Source organism: Phalaenopsis equestris, unplaced genomic scaffold (genome assembly GCF_001263595.1).
Source record: "Phalaenopsis equestris unplaced genomic scaffold, ASM126359v1 Scaffold199036, whole genome shotgun sequence".
NCBI lineage: Eukaryota > Viridiplantae > Streptophyta > Magnoliopsida > Asparagales > Orchidaceae > Phalaenopsis > Phalaenopsis equestris.
Window position 1 is genome coordinate 66795 of NW_018218927.1, and position 20203 is coordinate 86997.

Genomic DNA, 20203 nt, shown 5'->3' on the forward strand with positions numbered 1-20203 from the left:
AGTTATGATTGGTAAAATTTTGTATGTGGAGGGGGGGGGGGGGGCTTACACCAATCTCAAAAGGTTGTGTCACATTAGGAAGAAAAGCTCGATGCCTCACACCTAATCTTAAAGGTGACAAAGAATTTTCATTTCATTGGGAAGGAAAGCTCTGTGGCCCATATCTAACCCAGGAGGTAGTGGAAAGGAAATTAGCATCGCGGTACTGGCTTTAAGAGTAGAAATATAGTGCAGAAAGTGTGTAGTGTTGAACTCATAAATGTGTGTCATGTGAAAAGATTGACATTAGTGAGGAAGATATGTAAAATTTTGTGAGGTTTTATGCAGACTGTGAAATTCCACAAGGATATGAAGAGAATTAGTGAAAACAAGGATAGTCGTGCTGTGCGAGAAAAGAGTAAGAAACCTCAAATATAAGCGAATCAACTCAACAGATTTATTTTCTTTTCTTGTTGTTTTTATCACATTTAATTATCAAAATTTGTTTTCAAATTTTAAAAATTTTTCTTGATTGATTTTTTTTCAAAAGAGTATTTTATTTGAAATTTATTCTTATCAAGTTTTTATTGTTTTGTTCTTTATTCATTTTTGTCCCAAACCAACTTATGGTTCTGTGGCTTTTATCCATCACACAAAAAGGGCAATTGAACAAACAAACAAAATTTTGAAAGAGATTTCATTAATCCGCTCCAATAAGCTTTACAACTTGAGTGAAGGCCAAACCCTCAAAAAATACAATTATGCTGATTGCATCAAAGTATATCTAAAAATATCCCATGCTAAGTACATATCGTAGGCTGAGCATGTCAAATATATATTATATATGCTGTGACGAAATGTAGTGAAGAGGAATCCTCTGGGTGTTTGTCTCTAGTGAGGCAAGCTCCTGATTGAGCCGACCTACTAAGCCATGCTCTAGATAAGAGTTCCCTTTTTGCATGTGCCTAAAGTTGCGACCCTCTCATAGCTTGTACGACAGTAGTTCTTACAGCTTCGGGTCTGGCCGTAATCCATATGGCATTTTGCTGTCATCTATCCTTCAAAAGGTTACGTACACCTTGCAGTGTCACACCCCTAGAATGTAATGTTTAGCGGCATCTGCTCTGTTTCCTTTAAGAACCAGCACTGAACCTATGGGTAGCGGAATCTCCACGGTTCCTTTGAATTCATCGGAGGCAATGACATCTACCTTTTTTCCAAATAGAATGTTGCTCTTACTCATGGAAGAGAACGTGTAGGAAGGTCTCACAAAGTCATTATGGTCAATGTGCGAGTGTATGATGTCACCTTCATCGTATATGTTGATGATACAACTGTTGGGAGTATAGTCAGCTGGCAGTATCCTCCATCGAATCATTCTCTTAATCATCCATTTTATCATGGGGGTAGCGGATCCATCTGAACATGTTTCAGAATCCCAGGAGGATTTCCTTGTCTGTCTTTACTGAAGTTGTAACAGTAGCCACATTATATGGTGATCCTGCCCTTTCCATGCATCCACTTTCGTGGCTCCGGGAAGGGGGTTCTTTCCATCAGGAGGCCTGCACGAACCCTGTCTCTTAAATCAAAGATGCAGTCGAGAATAATTCTTTCGTTGCTCTCGTAGAAGACCCTGATATATAGCTCCATGACTTCTAGTATATTAATAAACCTTCCTTGAACTTCTCCAGTCGGCGTAGCTATCATAGGCGGTAGACAATTAGTCTCCTCGTTCGGGTTTTGCTGTACTATCACATTTTTCTCATGCAGGGAGGAATTGTCTCTGGGGCTTAACCTTAGCAGTGATGGTAGCCCTTCTTTTTTCTGACGGCTAACCACATCCATCAGAGGACCCTCATAGTCCATGTCTACTTGACTAAAGTCCATGTCAAAGTTTATGGTCCTGCCCTGCAGCAACATTTCCTCATTGAGTGCGAGGTTCCAGCCATCTTTAAAAGCAAAGATCAGCCTCTGACCTGAAATTTCTTTGTAGACAACAGGAAAAATATCAGTGAGCTGAAACTTAGCCTGAACAAGAACATAACAAAGTATTTATTAAATAAAATTTTAATTTATGTTGGTAAGAAAAATATTTATTTTCGTATGTATTTTGTTTAATTTAGTAGAATATCAAATTTTAAAAAGAGAAAATTGAAGTGTATAATTTCAAAAATTTTCATTAAATTGATGTTAATTTTTTTTACAAAATTTTTGGACCCGATCATAGATGTTTTGGCCAACTAAATAACCCCAGAACAATCAAAATTCTAAATTTTCATGCCAAGTAATGTTAAGTTGCAGAGTATGTCTTTAGGTGTCGTCTGTTGATCGGCAACATGGGTCTATCACCCCAAAAATCTACTAGCTAGTAGGCTCCTCTTGTGTAGAGCTTCTCTATGACAAATGATCCCTCCCAAGCTGGCTCAAATTTTTCACGTATCTTGCAGCGTGCAAGAGTGGGTCTTTTGAGCATGACAGCAAGGTCACCAACTTTGAAAGTCCTTGGGCAGACCATCTTGATAAAGCTCAAAATGTTGTTGTGCTTGTAGTCATTTTTCTTCAGGACTCTCTAATTCCTCGAGTCTGACTTTTGCCCTTTCTTCTATAATCAGTTGATTGGCGACAGCGACTCTGAGAGACGGCATCTAGACTTCTAACTGAAGTACGGCCTCAGACCCGTACAAGAGCATGTAGGGTGTACACTGAGTTGGAGTCCTGAAAGTCGTCTGGTAGGTCCGCAAAGCTTCTAATAATTTTTTGTGCCAATCTCTTTTATTTTCGTCTACTGTTTTCTTTAAAATATGTATCAACGTCTTGTTGAAAGCCTCGACCAATCCATTTGCTCTAGGGTAGTAAATAGTAGAGTATCTCCAATCTATCCCATGCTTTTCATGAAATTGTAGATTCGTGTGCTTTTGTAGGTTATCCCATTATCAAAGATTATTCTGCGTGGTACTTCGAAATGGTAGAGAATATGACTTTTGAAGAATTGAAGGACGTGCTGTGTCGTAACCTCTCATAACGATACTGCCTCTACCCATTTGGAAAAGTAATCCGTAGTGGCAAGTATAAATCTATGTCCTTTGGAAGACGGAGGGTCTAACAGAACTATTATATCAGTACCGCAACACTTGAATGACCACGAGGCAACTGTTGGGTGTAGCACATTTTGAGGTTGGTGCAAGACCACCCCATGCACTTGACATTGGTGACATCTTCTAGCTGTATCCATGCATTGATACATCATTGCCAACCAATAATATTCGAGTTTCTTGATCTTCATTTTCAGCTTTAGCCCTGACTAGTGAGCGCCACACAATCCGACATGTACTTCTTTAAAAATATTTAGTGCTTCGGCTTTACTCAAACATCATAGCCTCATTTAGTCGAACAATCTTCTGTAGAGGATGTTACCCACTAGAGCGTAAGACATAGCCCTTTTTATAATGTGATGTGCCTCGGACTTGTCTTCTGACAGTTTTCTAGATTTTAAGTATTCTATCAATGGCTTGCGCCAATCTTTATTGATATCCACAAAAGCAATTATCGTTTCCTCTTCTTTCCGGAGCTTGTGTAGAGTGTTGAGGTCGATTCAAAACAAAACCTATCTTTCTTGTACTGTGATATCAATGTAATCCTCTGGGGGACATGCGAGCTCCTTAGCATGTTTTATTAGAGCATCAGCATGGGCATTTTCTCTCTGAGAAATCCAGTAGAAAGTTACACTAGGAATCTACTCTAGTAGCTTCATTGTGTACCGATAGTATTCTACTAATCTTGGTTTTAAAATCTTGTACTGTCGGCGACTTCCTGGATGATGAGTTGAGAGTCACCGTGGATGGCAATATCTGTTATGTCCATCAAGATTGCCAAATCCAACTCGGTAATTAAGGCTTCATACTCTGCTTCATTGTTGCTACATGTCTCTGCAGGTGGTATGAGAACCTCGACAAACCCTTATCTAGTGGGATAAAGATCAGACCAATCTCTACTTTGCCTGGTATAACTATGTCTGATCCTTTGTCTTTTCTTGCTGACAAAACTCCGCCGATATATATTTCCCAGCGTTGCGTGCTTGAGAATTCCATCTACATTATCTTTTCATATGGTAACTCATCATTAAGATGGGACCCAGCTGACAGTGGATGTGCAGCGAGATAGTTTGATAAAAAATGTCACTTGATAGCACGGAGGGGAACAAAAGTTATATCAATTTGCAATAAAATCATTGACCATCTTTCTAGACATCCAGAGAGTGTTGGTCAGGTCATCAAATATTGCAACGAATTAACTTTTGAAATAAGGGTAATCTTATGCGAAAGCATGAATATCTAATCTTTTGGGTGGCAAAAATCAAAGCTAGACAATGGTTCTCAATGGTGGATACCTTATCTCCGTTGATATTAAGTGGCGACTCATGTAGTACAATGCATTTTCTTTACCCTGTCATTGACTTAGGCTAAGAGGGCTCCAAGCGAGTCGTCTAAGGCCGTGGTATAAAGTATCAAAGGTTTCTTTGGGATGGGGGCTGCAAAAATAGGAGGTGTAATTAAATATTGTTGGCATTTGTCTTCTCAAATGAATTTGGCGTCCTTTCTAATTAATATAAAAAAGGCTGACACCTACCTCAGATACGCCAACTTCCCTTGAAAGGAACGTAGTTGTTTTAAAGTTTTGGGAGGAGGTTTTTTCAAGGTGTCTTTAATCTTATCCGGGTCAATCTCGATTCCCCATTGATGGAAAACAAATCCTATAAATTTCCTGGAGGTAACGCTGAAGGCGCACTTTAAGGGATTCATCTTAAGGGCATATCGTCGTAATCGTTTGAACACAATCCTGAAGTTATACAAATGGTCTACTTTTTGTTTGCTTTTGATGAAAAAATCATCCACGTAACATTCCACTTGGTTGTTAATGGGATCATAAAAAGTCTTTGTCATAGCTCATTGGTATGTTGCTCTAGTGTTCTTTAAGCCAAACGACATCGTTGTGTAGCAGAAAATCCCAATAGTTGTTTTGAATGCTGTAAGTGTTACATCCTCGAGAGCCATCTTGATCTGGTTGTATCCTGATGATCCATCCATGAAGGAAAAATTTGTGTGTTAAAGCGGTATCCATCAATATTTTTGGTATCAGTATTGAAAATTCATCCTTTAGACATGCTTTGTTCAAATCCCTGAAGTCGACACATACACGGATTTGTCAATTTTTCTTTTTAACTGCCACAATGTTGGCTAACCATGTAGGGTACTGCTCTTCTTTTACAAAGTTGGCGTCTATTAATTTCTTTACCTTGACAATGACTTGCTGCACTAATTCAAGGGCATTCTTCTAGAAGCTTGTTTTACTAGGGTTATATTTTTGTCCACCCCGAATTTATGAACTGTAACCTTTGCAGACTGGCCTGGAATTTGATTGTAACTCCATGCAAGGAAATCTTTGAACTCTGTTAACAGTTTGATCAATTTTAAAGATTTTTTGTCGTTGAGTAGAGTACTTATAAACGTAGGTCCGGGTTTTTCTTCTGTCTCGAGGTTAATTTCTTTCAATTCATCGATAGTTGATTTGATTTTTTCCTCAAACTCTAGCGAATCATCTTTTATTAGTTTATCATTAGAGTCATCCTCCACATCAAGGCAATCCTTTTTTGATTCACTAGTAACAACCATGCAAAATTCTAAATCATCGACTGGTCCGACTGTACCAAATCCAAGACCAACTTTCAAGTTTTGAGTTCGACTTTTAACATTCTATAATCTTTCAAAAAGTTGTAATTTATCTTTTCTCATTTATTTTTGCATATTTCCTTGTTGAATTAACTTTTGTACACAACGCAAAAAGTAACCAAAAGGCAATTCCATCAATTCATTGGGATCATCATCAAAGTTTAATCATCATCAAAGTTTACATGATTATCAATTCATTGGGATCATCATCAAAGTTTACATGATTTTCAGAATTAGTAGAGGTAGAAGAAAAATAAAATTTGTTCAGTTTTGAACCAGCGCTAAAGACTTCCTTGGCCTCTAAAATCTCGACCTTTTGAGGGAGAATCAATGTAAGGGACATGGTGTTCACATAGTGATTTATCTGATCATACATTATCTCATATTCTCTTTTCTCCGTATCTTCTAAGGATATGAGGTATTGAGTTTTCTTCTATTTTTTTCATCATTATTTCATCTTCAGAACTGTCTTCATCACCAAGGTTGATGGTCGGCCTTGTCCGTTCAACAATTAAGTTGGTTCTTTCTCGTCCACGTCCCCGGCCTCAACCTCGGGTGTGCGAACTAAAACAGCACCCACCAACTTGTTGCAAAAGAGTGGTGGAAAATTGTTGAAGCGGAATTGAATGGCTTCCTCTTTATGATTCTTCTGAATCTTCTCCTTTATTTCTCACAATTTCATGAGAGAAGATAGCTTTCTTCAGAGGCGCGTAGTAAGCGACATCTTCATGAATGCCAACTTCATGCACTAAAAAAGTTTGAAGATCTCCCTTGATGGAATGTTCTTGTCCCCATTGTAGTACTTGATGCATTTATGTAGAGATGACAGAACCATATTGTGTTCATGATCCACGGTCGACCAAGTAGAGCAATGAAAGAGGTATTAGCATCAATGATATGAAATTTAGCAGTTGTTACTAGTTCTCCAACCTTCATAAGTAACGTAATTAATCCAAGGGCTCTTTCTCCCTTTTGGTTGAACCCTCATAGCATCATTTTATCGGTTGTGAGCTCCTGAGCTTCAATGTTCAAACAGCTCAGTGTCCGTAGACTCATCAAGTTGAGTGATGCTCTAGGATCTACTAAAACTCTGGACAACACAAATCTGCTAATGTTAACGGAGATGTAGAGCGGACGATTTTGGTCGGTGGTACCGAGCAGCAACTCTTCATCTGAAAGGTTACCCAGACCGTTCCTTCAACGAACAAACTTCATCTGAGGATGTGCTCCATTTTATGGAGCAGCAACTCTTCATCTTCAGCTATCTTAAAGATTCGAGTAGAAAATTAGATGCTTTATTCCATTTAAGGTAGTCTTAGACTGATCTTATAAGATGAGAGTAAGTTGTCGCCCTCCATTTAAGGTGGCCTTAGACCTAACTTGAAGATTCACATAGAGAATCAGATGTCTTATTCACTTTAAGGTGGTCTTAGATTGATATCAAAAGATGAGAATATGATGTCTTGCTCCACTTAAGGTGGAATTATACATATGTTAAAAATGTGTGTAGAAAATCAGATGCCTTATTCCATTTTACGTGGTCTTAGACTACTATTTCAAAAAATGAGAATATGATGTCGTGCTCTATTTAAAATGGACTTATACCTATCACAAAGATTTGTGTAGAGAATAGGATACCTTATTCCATTTAAGGTGGCCCTAAACCGATCTCGAATATGAGAATAGGAAGTTGTGCTCCATTTAAGGTAGTCTTATACCTATCTCAAAGATTTTTATAGAGAATTAGATGCCATATTCCAATTAAGGTGGCATTAAATAGATCTCAAAGTTTCGTCACATTAGGAAAGAAAGCACAGGGAGTCACATTCAATCTAAGAGGTGATAAACAACATTGGGAAGGAAAGCTTAGGGACTCACATCTAACCCAAGAGATAGTGGAAGGGAATCAAAACTTAGGTACTGACCCCGAGAACATTGTGAGAAGAGTGTAGAGATTTTGTGGTGTTGAGTTTATGAACATGTGAAATGTAAAGATTAACTGTGGTGAGGAAAAAATGGTGGGATTTTGTGAAGAGTGTGAAACTTTGTGGGAATTGTGAAAAAGCATAGATGGTAGAATTCATGCTACAAAAGTGCAAAGTGTGGAACTTCGAAGCTCAAGATGAATTAGTTTATCATTTTATCACTTTTCTTATGTTATCTTTTTTTATCATTTTTTTATTATTTGGATATCTCTTTAAATTTGATTATTATCGATTAACCTTTTAATTTTGAATTTTATTTTTACTATTAAACTTTATTTGTATCTTTCTTTGTTCGTTTTTAATTTAGGACCAACACGTGGTTATGCGGATTTTAATCAATCGCACAAAAAGTCAATTCAAAAAACATGTTGAAATCTTGAAAGAAACTTCATGAATTCTGCTTTAGATAAGTGGTACAACTGATCATGCTGAAATTATCAATAGGGAACATGTTGAGTACAACCAAAACATCATATATCATATTTTTTAATTTGATGCAGTACGAAATATTGAAAACTATCTATCTGTTTGTTTATTTGTCCGTTCTGTGGGGTTAAGCTGGTGATCAAGCTAACCTTCTAAGACACACTTTGGGACAAGAGTTCATTTCACGTGCGCTTAGAGTTACAGTTATATCATAGTTCATATCAACATAGTTCTTCCAATTCTGGATCCAGTTTGAATCCATATGGTATCTTGTTGTCATCCATTATTCTTACTGTAACAGAAACCCTGCGTTGCGACACTCTAGGAATGCAATTATTTTCTAAATCTGCTCCATTTCCTTTCAAGAGTAAGACTGAACCAACCGGCAGGGAAATCTCAACAGATCCTCTAGACTCTCTAGGTCCAACAATGTCTATCTCTTTTTTTAATAGAAAGTTGGTCATGCTCATGAAGGACATAGTACAAAATGGTTTGAAAAAATCATGGTAATCTAGGTGGGGAGGAATGTAGTCTCCTTCCTCGTACATGTTCATGATGCAGCTTTTTAGGAAGCAATCTACTGGAAACACACCCCATCTAACCATTCTCTTAATCATTCATTTTATTGTGGATAACAGAGGATTCACCTCATTGTACCTTAAGATGCTTGGGGGGTTCCATTGCTTGCCCTTAACTAAATTATAGCAGTATTCACACTGGATAATAATTTTACCTTTCCCCCGCATCCATTTCTGCGACTTAGCATGTGTCTTCTTTTTCAGTAACATGGCTTGACCTATGTCTTTGAGGTCGAAAACACAGTCCAAAATACCTTTTTCATCACTTTTCAGAATATACCTTTGTGCAACTCTAGTCCTTCCAAGATATTGATGCATTTTTACTGGATTTACTCATAGTATTCAAACTCTTGCTGTCAGACCCAACGTATCTTCTCAAGCTTTGACCTAGTTATCATCTGCAACTGCTAGGGCAGCACCGCAAAATAAACCTCTAAAAGAATCCAAGAAGGTCCCGACTCTGTCAATTTTGAAATGTATGGCTCAACATCTAGGTGCTCAACACTTCTAAACCTCATGCCTGTAGCTATATACTCCACAAATGTCCCGTAACGCTCCAGGTGGAGGACATTACATTCCGGGGAATTAATAAATGGTCCTACCGACCATGACGAGCAGGATATCTTGATTTTACACTTCAAACATCCCATATAAAGTTCCTCAAGGACCTCCGATGATGTGTATCCTGTTACCAAATCTAACTCTTCTGCCGAAGGGCTAGTGGAAATCTCTTTTAGACTCATGTCGTAGACTTCCTCTTCATGAATCAAACTTAATTCCTAGCAGCCTCCTTAGAACATTGCTTTCCAAGCAAAGCAAAGCTTTCTGTTTACACCGATTTGGATTTTTGCATTGCATCCTCTTTAAAGGCGCATCTAGAACCCATTCTTCAATGACGCCGACTAAGTCCCATATTTGTATGGTGATCATTGACTGTAATTGGCTAGTTCCCTACATCGCGTGTACTATTCCCTCAGCTTTCTTCCTCTTCAGTGAGCAGTCATCATTGACACTGATTCTAAGTAATGAAGGTAGTCCTTGAGCTTCACAGTGACTAGCAACATCCATCAGAGGGCCTCATAGTCTATGTTAACTTGACCATAGTACAAATCAAAACTCACAACGTCATCCTGAGCTGCCTTTTCTTCACGTAGTGTGACATTTAAGCTATTTTTAAATGTGAAGATCAGCCTCTGACCCGATATTTTCCAAAAAAATATTGGAAAACATCAGTGCCCTGAAGTTTCAAAATGAACAAGAACAATACCAAATTATTATTAAGTGGATTTTAAATTTTACATGTGCGAGCATTTTATTTAACTTATTTAAGAGAAATTTCAAAATTCAAAGAAGAAGATTTAGATGTGCAAAATTCAAATATTTTATTTCATTATTTTTTTTGTTACAAAATTATGGACCCAGTCACAGACACTGGCCAAATAAACATCCTCAGAATGAGTAACACTTTCAAAAATCCATTCGGGAGAACGTATAGCTATATGGTATTTTTTCAAATATCGCCCAATGATCGGTAGCATGGGTATTTCACCTTGGAAATCCATTAAATGGTAAGATCCTCTTGAAAAGACAATCTCAACGATAAATGGTCCCTCTCAAGTTGGCTCAAAATTTCCACATATCCTATAGTGTGCAGGGATAGGCCTTCGGAGGATGAGTACGAGTTCACCGACATTGAACATCCTTGGGCGAACCAATTTGTCGTAGGCCTGGACCATCTTTGCTTGATAGAGTGCTAAATTCTATTATGCTTCTAACCATTTTCCTTCGAGACTTTTCAAATCTGCAAGTGTGAGTTTGGCGTTGTCTTCAACTGTAATCTGATTGGTGATGAAACCAAAAAACTTGATGCAAGTGGATTTAGTGTGTTCATTTTGCAAATATTTTTCAATATTACAAAATGCACACAGCAGATACAATAACAAAGATGAAAACTAATCCCAACAAAAATAACTTCAGTAAAAATAGTTTTATCTTTTAAAAATCTTTAAACTGTGATATCCTCTATAAAAGTAATGCAAGTATATGTGTTGCTCAAGTAATAAAGGGCTCTACTGGAGTCCTAGATATTGATCCCACAAGGAAGTTGGAAATGCCTATAAGTAAATTCTTAAGATTATAATGTATACTAAAAAAGTATACTTAAAAAAACCAACGAAGTTTTTTTTACGAAAAGTTGAAATTTAAGAAAGCATCCTTCCCCTTAATAATAAGTATATGGATTGTAAAGAAATTAAAATCATTTGAAAATATATTTAAAAGCTTTTTCGTGCCAAATATGAGCAATCATATACTTTATCCTCTTTCGAGTACATAAATAATAATGAGTAATCTAGAGTTTGGTCCTTATTTTCGTGGAAAGGCTGGGAGAATACTGGCTACCACTCAAGAGCTCCCACTACTTCCTCACCTGAGGGCTAACAATCTCACATCAGTTTCCAATCAACTGGACCAATTTGGAGATTTTACTTTATCACCTTAAAATCTCCAGTACTACATCCAATATTTGCACCCAACTCCAAGAATGACATACTCTCCCATGAAATTAAATGTGAATCTCCCCATATTGTAGAAATCGTAGCCCTTTTAGAATCCGTAGCCCTTTTAGAATATACATTTCTAAACACATTTTAACAATTCAATTGGCCAGATAAAAAAGTTAATGAAAACTAGAGTTTAAATCATCACAAATTATTGACATTTAAAAGCATATAAAGAAAAATCAATTCTCCACAAAATCATATCCACAAAATCATATCTCAAAGTAACAAAATCATATCTCAAAGTAGGGAGAAGGATAGAGAAGAATAATTAGAATTCATTAGAAGGATACGATAAAACGCAAATTTTATATATAAAAACAAGTATAAAAATAAAAGAAATAAAATACATAAATTATCTCACAATCATTCCCAAGAAAATTCCTAGAAGTTCTCTTCAAGCCCTTCTATTTTTACAAGCTCTCTCAATTCTCTCTTAAAAGTTTAATGAGAAGAAATCTTTCACCTTCTCTCTCCTCTTACAATCTTTGAGGAAATCTTCAAGCCCTTGACTTGTCTGTCTCTTTATCTCTTCTTTTCACCACCCTTTACATACCACTTTCCAAAACTCTTTTTTAAACTTTAAATTTCCTCTCTTTCACAAAGGGCTGCCTCCCTCCAAAAAGAATTCAAAGTTCTCACCAAAATTCTATCCAAAAGTGAACTCTTTCAAATTCAAAGCACATGTCCATTGATCCAAGAGACATATCCAATCATAAAAGAACCTTCCAAAATTCCTAGATACATTGAATCACTCCAAGGGGTGTTTAGAATAAGTGCCTTAATCTGCAAAAAGTCATCTCTGTTGCATCTTACGTCAACTCTCTATCAAATGGCGCATCTTCTGCCAGTTTGATGAAGATCATGTTGTTCTAGGTTTTGGAGCATTTAGCACCAATCTGGCGCATCTTGCACCAGTTCTCTGTATTTTGGTTCATCTTGTGTTAGTTCTCTGTATGTTGGCGCATCTTGCGCCAATTTGGTCCATCTTGAGCCAAAATCCCAAAATTCACAGTTTTGGCTCCAAATTTTGTCATTTTTCTAATTTTGCTCCAAATACCTAAAATTGATATACCTACAACAAAAACATAAAAAATACCTTTCTTTAATACCTTTCTTTAAAGTGATACCTTTCTTTAAAGTGCAATATCACAAAAAATAAGCATAAAATATATACTAAAAACTATATATTATTTTGGTGTATTAAGGGTACCCTGCTAGAAGTGGGTGTGCAGCTAGAAAATCTGCTAGAATTTATTTTTTGTTAGCGCGAAGGGAAACAAAAGTTATATCAAATTGAAATAAAATCATCAACCACCTTTCTAGATGTCCAGAAAATGTTGGGCGGGTCATCAAATATTACAACAGATTAACTTTCAAAATAAGAGTGTTCTTATGAGAGAGCAAGTACTATCACAGATTTTTGGTGGCAAAAATTAAAGCTAGAAAATGCTTCTGAATAAGAGGATAGTTTAGTTACGTCAATATTAGACATCGACTTAAGTAGTAGAGTGCATTTTCCTTACCCTTACCATTGACCTGATCTAGCAGGGATCCGAGTGAGTCATTGTGGCTGCGGTATAAAGTATTAAAGGTTTTTCCGAGATAGAGGCTGCCAAAATAGGAGGTGACATTAAATATTGCTTAACTTTAAATGCTAGCTGAGACTTCTATTTCCAAACAAAATTTAGTGTTCTTTTTACTTAATATCGAGAGGGGCTGACACCTACCTAAGAGATTAGAAATAAAGCATCTCAAGTATTCTAGCTTACCTAGAATGGAGCTTAGTTGTGTCAAGGTTTTGGGAAGAGGCATTTCCAAGATACCTTTAATCTTATCCAAGTTGATCTTGATTCCTTGATGACAGACAATTAATCCTAGAAATTTCTTGGAGGTAACGCCGAAGTCGCGCTTTAAGGGATTCATTTTAAGATTGTATTATTGTAATCATTTAAACACGATCCTCAAATCATACAAGTGGTCTAATCACTGTTTGCTTTTAATGAACAAGTGATCAACATAACACTCCACTTGATTATGGATGAGGTCATCAAATATCTTTGTCATAGCTCAATGATATGTTGCTCTTGCATTCTTCAAGCCAAACACATCATTGTGTAAAAAAATATCTCAATCAGCGTTCGCAAGGGTGTCAGTGTTGCATCTTCTAGATCCATCTTGATCTAATTATATCTTGATGATCTATCCATACAAGAGAAATCCCTTGTGTTGATGCGATGTCCACCATTAACTCTGGTATCAGAAAAGAAACTCATTTTTTGTTTTATTTAAATCTCTAAGGTTGATGCACACACAGATTTGTCCATTTTTCTTCTTGAATGGTACAATATTGGATAACTACGTTAGGTATTGTTCTTCCTACAAAAAGTTAGCATCTATTAACTTCTTTACCTCAAAAATGACTTGTTGCTCTATTTGAGGCGCATTCCTCTTGGAGCTTGTTTCACTGAAGTTATTTTGTTGTCCACCCCGAGCATATGAACTGCAACTTCTGAAGATAATCCTGGTATTTTTTCATAGCTCCTGAAGAAGCCATCTCTAAATTATGACAATAACTTGATTAACTAGGAAGATTCTTCCATACTGAGTATTGTACATATGAAGGTGGGTCAGGGTTGCTCCTCAGTCCTAAGGTTAACCTCCTTCAATTCATCAATGGTTGATTTAATCACTTCTTCAAATTCTTGTGGAGCATTGTCTATTGGCTGATCTTCAGAGTCATCCTCTACATCGAGGCAATCGTCTTCCGACTTGCTAGTAACAACCATACAAAATTTTGAGTCATCGACTGGTCCTATAGTACCAAATCAGAGACCACATTTCAAACTGGGAGTTCTCAAACATAACTAATTTATTCTCAAACATAACTAATTTATTCTTCGACATTTGTTTTAGCACATATCACTATTGAATTAATTTTTTCACACAAGGAGAAAAGTAAATAAATGGTAATTTCATTAATTCATTTAAGTCATCCTCTTCCAAATATACATGAATTTCAGAACTCATAGTCAGATAAGAACAGCAGAACTTGATCGGTTACAAACCAACACTTCATACTTCCTTGAACTCTAGACTTTTGATCATTTAGGGATGAATCAGATTAAGGGTCATGGTGTGCACGTAGTGGTTGATTCAATCATACAATGACTCACATTTATTTTTTTTCCACGTCCTCCAAATACATCTCAAACTATGGATTCTTCTATTTTATCATCATTGTCTCATCTTCATACTCATCTTCAATAGAACTCTCTCCCATGTCAATGCTCATGGTAAACCTTGTCTGTTCAGCAATCATGTTGGTTCTTCCTCGCATGCATCCCCGACCTCGATCTTGGATGCGTGGGCTAAAAAAAGCTCTACCAACTTTTGTGAATAAATGGTAGTAGATGGTTGAAGCATAACTGAATAACCTTACTCTTGTGATCTAACTGAACCCTCCATCTCATTTGACACAACTTCATGGGAAAAGACAGCCTTCTTCGTAGGGGCATAGTAGGCGGCGTCATCGTGTTATGCTTGTGCAGCCACGGTCAACTAAGCAAGGTATTGAAATAGGTCTCTGCATCGATGATATGGAACTTCACGGTTTTTATTAGCTCTCCAACTTTCATTAGTAATGTGATTGATCCAAGAGCTCTTTCTCCTTTATTATTACATGTTCGATTAATCTTTCATTAGTAGCATCATCCTATGAGCAGTGAGCTCCTGAGCGGCAAAGTTCAGGTAAGCTAATGTTCGTAGACTCATTAATTTAAGTGGTGCTCTTGGATCTATGAAAACTCGAGAATGCACGAATCTGTCGATGTTGACTGAAATTTCGAGTGGAGAGTTATGATTGGCGGTACCAAGAAATAAATCTTCATCAGTGAAGGTAACCCAAGGTTATTCTTTTAAGCAACAAACTTCTTCCGAGGATGTGCTAGACAATTGAGCTAAGCAAGTTTCTGGATCAAGTAAAACCTTAACAAGATATTCCCTCAACTCTTTTGATAGGATCAGAGCGTTGTAGATGCTTAGTTTACTCGACAGCCTCCTAAAATGATCTAGTATGTTATAATCCACTTTATACATGTCCCTAATTTTACTTGGAATAGGTATTTAATCTATCAGTGGAGGCGACTCTTTGCACGTAACTATTTTCTTTCCTTTATCTATTGGAGCCATTCTCGGGGGTAAGACCTTTAAGACCTTTCCACTCCTCTTACTTTTGTAATCTCTTCTTCTTCATCTTGTGATGTTGCGAGAAAATCTTTTGGCACTTCTTCTACATTGGAGAAATGTAAGTTGATGGCAAGCGGTGTTCCTTGGAACTCTAGGACTAGCTCCTCGCTCTCAGAAAATTCAAAATCTACGTCATCGATATCTTTTTCATTTTTGTTAACATGTTCATCAAAATTAAGTACAATTTAAGGATCGATTCTAGAATCAAGATCGAGATTAGATAATCATGGTCATTTGTATCATCACTAGAGGGACTCAAAATGTAGCCGAAATTGTAAAAATTTTATTCAATTGACCCCAAAGGGCTAAAGAGATAATCATACATGCTCAGGGGTTCGAGAAATTTCTCCCCCAAATTCAAGACAACCAATATAACAGAGGTAGCCCCTATCCCACCACTCTGTCGGCGCTATTTTTGGTTGGAAGAGTTGCCCTTTGAAAGCTGTCAGTTGCTGGAATCGAAATCCCGTCACCCGCTTCAGAAGGACATTTTATTAAATTGACCCCATATTTTTCATAGTTTAAATGAAAGATCACTATACCTTAAACCCTATATCTATCCCGAAGGATAAACACAAGATTTGAGGACGAGACTTGATCAAATAAACTAAGAACTATATGATATCCGTTTGGTCTGTGAAAACTATTTTATTTGCTGACAAATTCCCCTATTTAATATGAAGAATTAAATAGGATTTATATTAAATTAGGTTTGCAAAAGCTTCTTAGAAGGGAAAGCCCCTATAGTTAATTACATCTTATATGACTGAGGTCACTTAAGAAAACTCTCGATAAAAATCAGGAAATATTATCTTCAAAGAGGTCAAAAAATAGTACTATTCAACGAAATCAGACAAAGAGGTGTGAAATGGAAATGGCTCAAATTTGAAATATTTGCTGTAGAATCCAAAGGAGGAAGAACTAGGGGATGTCATAGATGCGGAGGAGAACCTCAGAGACTTTCCAGTCTATCCTAATGTTTTGCTTCAATTTTGAGGAGAAATATATAAGCATTTCATCCTACAAATTTTATTAATTTAGGGCTTACATATGTGTGAAACGATCACACAAATAGCCTACAAGATGTGAGGGATTAGGTCGTGATGAAAGACAACTTCAGAATCCTAAGACGAGTTAAAGCTTATATTGAATAGCAAAGCTACACAAAGGCCTAAGTAAATGGTTGAGGATTTATGACTCACTAGGCGAATGACCTTAAAATCTTATGGCTTATTGTTTAATTCTAAGGAATACTTTAGCTGGTGTAGACATGTTCTGCTGTTGAAGATTGTCGTGCTCCCCACAATGCTAGCTTTAAAAATGAGGTGCCCTATGGTTATGGTACTTTAAATGTTATGGAGTAGGTTAAAGTTAATTAGAGTGATATTGGTTAGGATCTTACAGTTCTCTTATTTCGGTACCACTATTTTCTATTGGATTCACTTGCTTCAAATGAAATTACTAACTTAACTTAATGAGTTCCATACTTTCATTTAAATCGTGAAAAGCCTCATTAGCAATCGTAGGTTACCTCCTCCAAAGGATTCATGATCATCTGACAGAGACGTCTTAATTTAGTTGCAATTGTGGTTTTGTGATGTTGGTGAATTTTATCTTGGTTGATTTTAATTTTGGTTTTGGTTTTGGGTTTTACGGATATCCTAGCAGTTTTGGTTTTCATGCAAGGTGACATCGTTGCTTAACATGCATGTTTATGTTTTTGTTCATACATACAGGTGCATAAGTACAGTAACGTACTAGAAAATAAAGTACGGGAAACTAGAAATGTAGATAAAATAAATTATAATAAAAGTGTACATGGATGGTCTTCTCATCATCTTCAACTGAAACACAAAAGGCATGCAAGAGTATTTATATATTAAAAGCATTTTATATAAATTAGGGAAAAAAGGTTCTAGTGATCTACCCCATCCTAAATTATATCTTGGAGAGCCCTCGTTAAATCGATTAAGGATGATTTTATTAAGTAAAATGTACTAAGTTTAGTAAACCTTTGAGGTCTCCAAAAGGTCAAGAGTAAAAAGCAGATCCATGCTTCCCTCTCACTGCTTGGTGAAAAGTCTCGAGCTCATTTTAACTTATTATGTTGCTTAATAATTCATCCTATGAATACCTCCAATTCTCAGTGAACATTGACGTTTCAATTATCCCTAAGAGTAAGGTGATTATCATTTGTCATTTAATTTGAGAATTATGATGGTGAAGACCCATAAAGGGGCAAGTTAATGTTATTAAGACAATTAACCAATTTTAGTTTTAACTTGGGCTTGTTGTATTTTAAAGGTGTTCAATTTCTAGTTACATTCACTTTTCTAATCCTCATTTAACCACATTTGATTTAGCCTAGGTCACTACTAAGCCCTTGAGACGTTGGTGGATATATTAGTAATTTTTGGAAGAAATTGAATTTTAAGTGATAATAATTCATTATCAAAACATTTGAATGTCATTTGAACACCAAATAGGGGTATTAAATTAGTGAGTTATTAACATCCAAAATCATACCCTTAAGTTTAGGATCATTTAATTTAATAGTCTTCCAAATTTTATTAATTTAGGAAATTGCAAATTTATCCTTTAATTAAGAAAAATGATATTGGTTTCTACCAATTAATTCCATGTGCTTCAATCATCTGAACGTGTTAAGTATGATCAAAGATTTCCCATTTCCCCTTCTTGAATTAATCCTAAATGTTAATTAAGACTAAATTTAAAAAATTATACCTTTGCCTCTGAGGCTCTATCACTTAAAAATTCATAAAATTTAATTCAAATTAGTTTGGAATTTTTATACTACCTCACTCAATGGTCAATTAAAGACATCCGAGGAGAAAATGTGATTTTTCAAAATTTAAATTAATTTATATAATTATTTACTTGGAAAAATATGATTTTTCAAAGAAAATTCAATAACTTGACCTATGAAAAGCCTAACCACTTGACATTTTTACTAAAGGTAGACTTAGACCAGAGAACCACTTGGACAAAATTTCTTGATTTGTTGAGTTTTACTAAGATTATTAGAATTATATTAATTTCTGGAGTATTACATAATTATAAAATATTTTAAATGGGAAAAATTAAATTTTATATTTTTCTAAAATCTCTCCATGGTCAACAAGCCAAGATAAACAAATTTTTCATTTTTATGATTTTCATTTAAATTATTAGAATTATTTTAGTGAGAAATTAAGGAAAATCCATTTTTAGCCTTTAAAAATTATTTTTGAGCTTTCAAATTAAATATATTCACTTAGAAAACTAGGAAAAATATTTTAATTGCACGTAAGGGCTTAGAAAACAAATTAAATTATTTCTATGAATTATATTAATTTTGTGATTTTTATTACTTTTTCATTATTTAAATATTTAAAATATGTTTAAAAATGAAATTTTTACTTTAATTACAATTTTATTTTTAGAAAATTTCTCTGATCATAGAGAACTCCAAAAAATATTTTTATAATTTCTTGAGTTATATTTAATTATTAAGATTATTTTAATTGTTTAAAAAGACCTTTAACTTAGAAAATTAAATTAGGTTATCAAATGAGCTCCAAATGTTTTGAAATTTTTATGGGGACTCCTCTAAACTTTAAGTTACAGGGAAAAAATGAAAACCAAGTCATTTAGATGTATATTTTTCCCAAATTAATTTCCTTTGTGTTTTAAGTTTTGTGAAAATTAGGTGTGTTCTTAATGACTTAGCTCATGACAAATTTCCCTAGGATTCTCTGGTCACAGTGAACCTACCAGAATTTTGTTGGATTTTTCAAAGCAACATGCTAATTACTATGATTAATTTATGTAAATAATAGACATAAACTTGAAAATTATATATTTCTTCATAGAGGTCTCCTCTGACTTTGGAAAAATCAGGGAAGATCCCCCATGACAGAGGCTACAAATGACCTAAATAGCATTTCATGGTGAAATATTTGAATGCATGGAGAATCAAGATATTGAGAATAGTATTTAATTAATTAAAATATAATATGCATCAAATAAACCTCAAACCATTTCCACATTGTTCTCCTATGTTCATAGAGCACTAGGATATTTTTCTTTTATTTTTTTTTATTTTTCTATACCAAGATATGGATTTTTGAAGTTAGGGGATATTTTCTAATTTAATTATATCCTACTTTCTTACTTAAACCACACGGCGCCACGACATCATGTGACGGCTCTGAAGGCTTGTGTGGCACGCTCTAGTTGGACAATGCCTTCCGACTCAGCGCTGACTGGGCTTGTGCTTTATGTACCAAAGCGCTGTCCAGCGTCATCCCACTCGTCCATTTAATACATGCACCTTCCAACGGTCATGAGTCTTCATCCTCATCTGGTTCATCCCAAGAGTCATTGTCGGCGTTATTTTGGGTTGGTTTGTGGGGTTGCCCGTAAGAAGCTGTCGGCCACCGAAATCAAAATCTCGTCGCCCGCTTCGGAAGGACGTTGAAATATGAAATCAAACCGACCCCATATTTTTCATAGTTTAAAATGAAAGAGCACTGTACTTCAAATCCTATATCTATCCCGAAGGATAAACACAGGAATTGAGGATGAGACTCGATCAAATAAACTAAGAAAAGTATGACGTCCGTTTGGTCTGCGAAACCTTTGTATTTGCCGACAAGTTCCCCTATGTAATATAAAGGATTAAATAGGGTTTATATTAAGCT

The 20203-nt window shown here is 35.7% G+C and overlaps 1 protein-coding gene across 1 annotated transcript; it reads right to left on the reverse strand.

Annotated features, from left to right (window-relative positions):
• Positions 1 to 1066: 1066 nt before the first annotated feature.
• Positions 1067 to 1381, reverse strand: LOC110035679 (RNA demethylase ALKBH5-like). Its single transcript, XM_020739953.1, has one exon. The coding sequence runs from the start codon at positions 1379 to 1381 to the stop codon at positions 1067 to 1069; it is 315 nt and encodes a 104-aa protein (XP_020595612.1).
• Positions 1382 to 20203: the final 18822 nt, after the last annotated feature.